At 52.5% G+C, this 8,120-nt stretch overlaps 1 protein-coding gene across 1 annotated transcript; it reads left to right on the top strand.

The window, feature by feature from the left end:
• The first annotated feature begins 455 nt into the window (after positions 1–455).
• Positions 456–758, top strand: LOC136503404 (uncharacterized). The gene has a single exon (XM_066498493.1). It carries the CDS (start codon positions 456–458, stop codon positions 756–758), a length of 303 nt encoding a protein of 100 aa, XP_066354590.1.
• The last annotated feature ends 7,362 nt before the right edge of the window (positions 759–8,120 follow it).

Below are 8,120 nucleotides of genomic sequence, written 5' to 3'. Positions count from 1 at the left end.
CACCAAACGCTGCTAGAAGGTCGCGCGCCGTGAGGTCTATACGGCCAGACCGGCCACGCCTGCCTTCCTTTGATGGTCAGAATTCACCATAACCTTCGACCGGACTGACCATCCAGATGCCATCCCACACCTGAGAAGGTACCCGCTTGTTGTCAATCCAATCGTCGACCCAAAGCGACTCATGAAAGTACTGATGGATGGAGGCAGCGGCCTCAACATCATGTACGCTAAGACACTCGACGAGATGGGCATCGACCGAATGAACCTCCGCCCCATCCAAGTGCCTTTCCATGGTGTCGTGCCTGACAGACAGGCCGTACCACTAGGATAGATTGATCTGCCCATCACTTTCGGGGATTAGTCCAGGTACAAGACTGAGACCCTCACCTTCGATGTGGTAGGGTTCCCTAGAACTTTCCACGCCATCCTAGGATGACCATGTTACACGAAAGTTCATGGCCGTACCCAACTATACATACCTCAAGCTGAAGATGCTAGGTCCCCACGGGGTCATCACCATCGGCACCTCCTTCCAGCATGCTTACAAGTGCGAAGTCGAATGGTGCGGCCATGCCGCCGCAGTCATCGCCTCCAAGGAACTCGCCACCCTCAGGGAGGAGGTTCCCGAACAAACGCCAGACGCCAAGAAATCAATCAGGTTGTTCAAATCAGCGGAAGGGTCCAAGGAGGTCCTCGTGGACCCTAGCAGCTCCGAGGGCAAAAAGGTCCACATCGGAACCGCGCTCTCCTCCAAATAGGAAAGCGCGCTCGTCGACTTCCTCCATGATAACAAAGACATCTTTGTGTGGAAACCCTCAGATATGCCAGGCATCCCAAGGGAGGTCGCCGAGCATACCTTGAAAATCCACCCAGGTTCCAAGCTAGTGAAGCAACGCCTGCGCCGCTTCGACGAGGAAAAGCATAGGGCCATCGGTGAAGAGATAGCAAAACTATTGGCCGCTGGGTTCATCAGGGAAGTACACCACCCAGAGTGGTTAGCAAATCCCATTCTTGTGCGAAAGAAGAGCAGTAAATGGAGGATGTGTGTCGACTACACGGGCCTCAACAAGGTGTGCCTGAAGGACCCCTTTCCTTTGCCACGCATAGACCAAATAGTTGATTCTACCTTAGGGTGCAAAGCCCTCTGCTTCCTTGACGCATACTCCGGCTACCACCAGATCACGATGAAAGAGTCCGACCAGCTCGTGATGTCTTTTATCACCCCCTTCGGATCGTTTTGTTACATTTCAATGTCGTTCGGTCTGAAGAATGCTGGGGCAACTTACCAGCACTGTATGCTCAACTGCTTCGGGGACCTCATCGGGCGGACCGTTGAGGCCTACGTCGACGACATCGTAGTTAAGTCCAAACGGGTTGACCACCTTATCGCCGACCTTGAACGAACCTTTGAGAAACTCCAAGCAAATAGCATCAAACTCAATCCCGAAAAGTGTGTTTTCGGGGTCCTGAGGGGCATGCTGCTCGGCTTCATTGTCTCCGAGCGCGACATTGAAGCCAACCTAGAGAAAATCTTAGCCATCACAAGGATGGGCATGATCCAGAACATAGAGGGGGTTCAGCGGATCACAGGGTGCCTCGCTGCCCTTAGTCGATTCATTTCGCGCCTCAGTGAATGAGGACTCCCCCTTTATTGACTTCTAAAGAAAGCCGACCGCTTCGAGTGGACAGCCGAGGCCTAGGAGGCGCTTGACATGGTCAAGCCACTTCTAACAAAACCCTTGGTCCTGGTTCCTCCAAGCAACGGAGAATCTCTCCTGTTGTACATAGCGGCCACCACACAAGTGGCCAGCGCTGCCTTAGTAGTAGAGTAGGAAGAAGAGGGGCATGCCTTCAAGGTACAGTGCCCTATATATTTCATCAGCGAGGTACTATCTGACTCCAAAACCCGCTACTCCCAAATCCAGAAACTCCTCTACACCGTCCTCATCACCAAGAGGAAGCTATGCCACTACTTCGAGTCACACCCTATGACAGTCATGATGTTGTTCCCCTCAGCGAGGTCATGCATAGCTAGGATGCCACAGGAAGGACCGCAAAGTGGGCACTCGAGCTGATGGATCAAGGCATTACTTATGCCCCCAAATGGTGATCAAATCCTAGGTGCTGGCTGACTTCATTGCAGAGTGGACCGAGGTCCAGATGCCACCAGCAGTCATCGATCAAGAGTACTAGATGATGTACTTTGATGGATCAGTGATGAAAAAGGGCGTCGGCGCGGGACTAGTCTTCATATCACCCCTCAGGGTCCACATGAGGTACATGGTTCGGCTCCATTTCCCCTCATCAAACAATATCGCCGAATACGAAGCGCTTATCAATGGCCTATGAATTGCCATCGAGCTAGGCATCCGATGCCTCGACATCAGGGGTGACTCCCAACTGGTCGTCGACCAGGTCATGAAGGAGTCGAGCTACCACGATGCCAAGATGGTGGCGTACTACCAAGAAGTCCGACGGCTGGAGGATAGATTCGACAGCCTCAAACTCAATCACATCCAAAGGTGTCTCAATAAAGCAGCCAACGCGATCATAAAAGTAGCATCTAGCCGAGAGCCAGTGCCGATGGGTGTCTTTGCCAGTGATCAACACAAGCCCTCGGTGAGCTACGAGGGGTTGGAACGGGCCGACAATGGCCCATCTGATCCAGCCCCGGGCGCCGACCCGCCAACTGCTCCGCCCGACCCTGAGGTCATGGAACTTGAAGAGGATCTAGCAACAAAGCCCAACCCTCTCAACGACTAGAGAACGCTTTACCTCGACTACCTCCTCTGCAACACACTACCGGCGGACAAGATGGAAGCCCGACGGCTCACACGTCGCGCCAAGTCCTTCGTTCTTGTAGAAGGTGAACTCTACAAATGAAGCCATATCGGGATCCTGTAGCTCTGCATCCCCCGCAAATAGGGAAGACTTCTGCTGAGTGACATCCATGCCGGGGTCTGTGGTCACCATGCCGCATCGAGGACCCTGGTTGGAAACGCATTCCGACAGGGCTTCTACTGGCCCACCGTAGTAGCCAACGCCGAGCAAATTGTATGCGCCTACGAAGGGTGTCAGTATTACGCTCGATAGATTCACCTCCCGGCCTAGGCACTCCAGATGATCCCCATCACGTGGCCCTTTGTGGTCTAGGGGCTCGACCTGGTTGGGCCACTCAAAAAGGCACCCGAGGGCTTCACCTACCTACTTGTCACCATAGATAAATTTAAGAAATGGATCGAAGCTCGACCAATCTCCACGATCAAATCCGAGCAAGCTGTGCTGTTTTTCCTCGACATCATCCATCGTTTTGGAGTATCGAACTCCATCATCACAAACAACGGCACGTAGTTCACCGGTAGGAAATTCATTCGATTCAGCGATGAACAACACATCTGAATCGATTGGGCAGCTATCCCACACCCCCAGACGAATGGGCAGGTCGAGCACGCAAATGACAAGCTTCTGCAAGGCCTTAAGCCCAGGATCTTCAACCGGTTAAAAAAGTTCGGCGCACGCTGGCTTGCCGAGCTCCCGACAGTGCTCTAGAGCCTAAGGACAACTCCCAGCCAGGCCATCGGCTACACACCTTTCTTCATGGTCTACAGTTCTGAGGCCATTCTCCCAACAGACCTTGACTATGGGGCACCAAGAGTCAGAGCATACGACAAACAGGGGGCCAAGGCATCCCACCAAGACGCCATGGACCAGCTATACGAAGCCCGCGACATCGCCCTCCTCCGTTCGGCCAAGTACCAGTAAGCGTTACGATGGTACCACAGCCGATGGGTGTGGGACCGAGCCTTCAACATCGGGGACCTTATCCTCCACCTCGTGTGGATCAACAAGGACCACCACAAGCTCTCCCCACCTTGGGAGGGGCTGTACGTCATCGCAGAGGTACTCCACCTAGGCGCCTACAAGTTGAAAACCATCAACGGCGAGGTCTTCACCAACGCCTGGAACATTGAGCAGCTACGTCATTTTTACCCTTAAATAAACGCATGTTTTTTCTTATCAGTTTTTGTCTTTACAATTCCCTGATTTTTAGTGACATCCGACCCCTGCAAATCACGAGGGGCCAGACCTCACTCGGGGGCTGGTACAAATAATACAAGTACGTTTATCTTGCAAACACTTTTTGTGTTATCTTTGCAAACTTTCTCTAAGTTTTCCGTTCTTCTCATAACAAGTCCTAAGGACTAAGATTTTGGGAACAAGTTCTGAGTACAACTAGTAGGACTGCGGGAGACCCACGCCCTAGCAGCTACGACCTCTTTGCTCACCAGCGTAATCAGAACTAATTCACCTGCACTCCTAGTTTTTTGCAACTTGAGCCATGGGAAGGGTCGGAGGGCATCAAAACCTCTTCTACAAAAAGAGGAAGCTGAAAAGCGGTTTGCCACAACCAAAGATGGAAAATTTGTTCATTTTGCACAAGTTCACCACTTACAAAGTAATTTCATCATGCAAAGGACTAATGTACTCCTAAAATTCAAAGGACTATTCACTCGGGGGCTCCGCCACGAACTTATTCAATTAAAGTCTCTGCTTAGCTTTACTACAAGTACCACTACGGTCGCCACACCAAGCTCTCCATCGGCACCATCCAGGCACGTACATGGCCCAGTTCGTCTACTGCGGCAGCCACACACTGCTCCTCATCGGCGACGTCCTAGCGCTTCATGGGATCCTCGAAGGCGTGGTCATCTGTAACGACGAGCAACACACCGGCAACAACGGCGCCTCCATCGGGATGCCCAGGGACTACGCCATCATCATCGACCGCAACCCTGACAACGACGCCTCCGCTGGGACACCCAGGGACTATGCCATCATCATCGGCCGCAACCCTGACAATGGCATCGGGGCAGCAAGCACCTCCTGCTGAAGGAAGGCCACCACCAATGATGGCAAAATCGACAACGCTCAGTACCCTCCGGTGCCCTTCCTCCTTCGGTAGCGGCAACCTCTCCTCAGCATAGGTGAACCGTGCCATCTCATCTATGTTGGATGACCTCCAGCTCGACATCGCGCTCCAGATTCATGAGCGGATATGTGAGTTCTTCTCTCCTTGGCATTACCCTCTCTTACTTAGGAGCCAATGCATTTGGCGAAAAGGAAGGAGAAGAGGTGGCGGCTCAGAGGCTGGCAGGGAAGTGGGACAAGAACTCTTTCCCCCCCTATTTAAAGAGGGGGCTTTGCAGCTAAGGAAAGGCGAAAGGTTCAGACGAAAAACTCCCTGCCTTCCCCTATTCAATACAAATGCGAAATCAATGCTGACAGAAATCTAAGAGGACGTGCCAAAAATGATGGGACACCGCCCGGTAAGTCATAACATCACCTGGGCATGGCCTGCCACTAATGCGCCTCGGGAGCGACAACTGGGGCACGCTCACCTGCAAGCAACTCTCCGCTTCCCCAGGCAGGACCATGGAACAACCCAACGACGAAACCTCCCTCTAGGGGGAGCCAATGGGCCTCCTAGGTCGATCGGGCGGCCTAGGCAAAACAATGAATGAACGACCAATTGAAAGATAAGCACCCCTGTTTACTTACTTTGAGTGTTAAATTTTTTACCGAGCCTCCAACCCCAGCAATGGCAGGGGCATGGACATCGCTTGGGGGCTGCCGAGGGCGCCTGTTTGTTTAAACACCCTCTTAGCTCGACCCCTCCTTACCTTTGAGAAACCGGAAGCACGGCATGTGGGAATAAAACGATGAATACAACTGGACGAACCACCAGACCCTATGCCCCGACGGCTATGGTGTTTTTTGTTCACCAGCATAATCGCATTCATGGTTCCTCACATTACTAGCCTTAGCTCCCGCCTTCCCAAAAGGAGTTTGGAGGGGTCCATCTACAGAGCCCTCTTTCAGGGGGGAAGCTGACAGGTCGCTTAAAAATCAATCGAACGGCTCGGATTGCCGCGAAGAGGTGAAAACAAAAATAGCAATACTTATGCAGGTTACATCGACCTCATCGCAAACATCGGACCCAAACCTAGCACAGACATGTCTGGTAGGAGCTTCCCACGGCTCATACCACCAAGGTAACGTTACCGACCCCCACTTTTGTTTCGATTAAACTATAAGCTAAATCCACACATCCAAATGTTGCATATGTAAATTCTTACATCTCGATGCTTCGTGTCGCATCATGAAGAGGTAGCCGCCTCATTCAATATGAGCGACGCCTGACTGAGGTTCGAAGGCCAACCCGTGAAGGGCTCGAGGTCGCCTCATGTCAAACAGAGCCAAGGAGAAAAACCGAAATGAGCCCCAGCGGCCTTGCCCAACCCTATTTAGAAATGGACAGGGACATTTCAACCTTTCTCGTTCGATTCTAACCTCGAGCTAGACCCACAGAATCTCCATTGAGGAGAGGCCAACGGGCCACCCGAGCCCAGTGAATGGCTCGGGCATCTGCCAGGAGGTAGGTTAAGAACTAGTGGAAAGCCACATGAGGGCTCTGCCGACCCTATCAGCAAATGATGGATCCAGATTCCACACGAACATACCCATTAGTGAGCTCATTGAGTGTGACACTCGAGCAATCGAGGCAAGTGTCGTCAACTCAGCCCCTCTGGTCACGGAAACCGAGGACGGGGTAGCACGTGAAAACATGGCCAACCCCTAGCAGACCCTAAAGGGCTTGGGGGTTCGAGCTGCTTAATCCAAGATTGAGAGACCGAGGTTCGAAGGCTGACCAATGAAGGGTCCAGGGCCACCTCATGTCAAACAAGAGCCAGGGGAGAAAACACAGATGAGCCTCAACGGCCTTTGCCCAACCCGCATTAAGGCGACTAGGGTAATCTCAACTTTCTTGTTCAATCCAGCCTCTAGCCGAGCCCATAGAAACCCCATTGAGGGGGAATCTATTTGAAGGTGGGCCAAGGAGTAACGGAATGCCACCCGAGGCCTTCGCCAACCCTACCGTGAAGCAAACAGGATCAGAATCTGTCCGAACATCCCCGTTGGCAAGCTCGACGATGACCACAAATGAACCGGCCCTTAACCAAATCCCCACCATGCATGGGGGCTCGGGGAAGGCCAGACCAGCGATAAGACCGAACGCATGGTCACGCAGCGATCATTAAGGTCCTAGGTAAGGGGTACAATTAAATACAAAATGTAAGTTCGCCTCCCTCATTCTGGTCTCTAGTCACATCCGACCCTAGCAACCGCAAGGGGTCAGATCTCACTCGGGGGCTAATAAAGGTATGGGTACCTCCTTTCTTTTTTCAAAAAAACATTACAGAGAGAAGAAGGTAAAATCAAACAAACGAAACAAAAATTATGAAACTGTTTCCAGGACACAAAAGTACTGACACTTGTTCACATATTACAAATATGTGTTTATTAAGCTAACTACTTTCATGAAGGGAGAACCTCTTGTTTCAGCTTGTCCGCTAGGTTCTGCGCGAGGGGAGTCACTGCCTTTTCCATCTCGTCTAGCTCATCATCATCATAGACAGGCGCAAAGCCATTGCTCATTACCTCTAGGTTAATCTCCTGATCATAATGGGAACGGGCGATAGCAAAGGCTTGGGTGATCCTGGCATGAAAGGCATCCTCCTCAAGTTGGCCTACCTGCGTCGTGATTCCCATGGCACGAGCTGCAAGCGAGCTAGATCCTTTTGGCTACGCCACCCTCAGGGCATCGGTGACCACATCGATAGTGGCCTGCAGAAGGTCGTGCTCATCACTCTTGACCCGGAGGATACCTTGCACTTTGGTAAGCTCCTTCTCTAGCCTGGCAGCAATGCTCTAAACCTCCAACCTTTGGTTCACTGCGACTCCAAGATCCGCCCGGAGGGAGTCGGCCACCCCACGTGCCTCGTCACGCTCTCGGATTGCCCGGTCGTGATCCTCATGGGCTGCACTGCGCTCCAAGCGAAGTCCCTCCTCGATCCAGCATAGCTCGTCTTGCTCCTTGCACAACCGGGTGATCATCTCGGCGTACCGATCCACCCTCTGCTACAATGCCACGGACCTCTCCTTAGCCTTCAGCTTGAGGTCTCGCTCTACCTCCAGCTCCGCCAGGAGCTCGCCGGCCCGCTCACTGGCCACGACATCCTTCTGTAGCAGCTCATCCCATTCCTTTCGAAGCATGGCGG

Source organism: Miscanthus floridulus, chromosome 14, assembly GCF_019320115.1.
Source record: "Miscanthus floridulus cultivar M001 chromosome 14, ASM1932011v1, whole genome shotgun sequence".
Taxonomy (NCBI): Eukaryota; Viridiplantae; Streptophyta; class Magnoliopsida; order Poales; family Poaceae; genus Miscanthus; species Miscanthus floridulus.
This window is presented reverse-complemented; position numbering and strand designations above follow the sequence as displayed.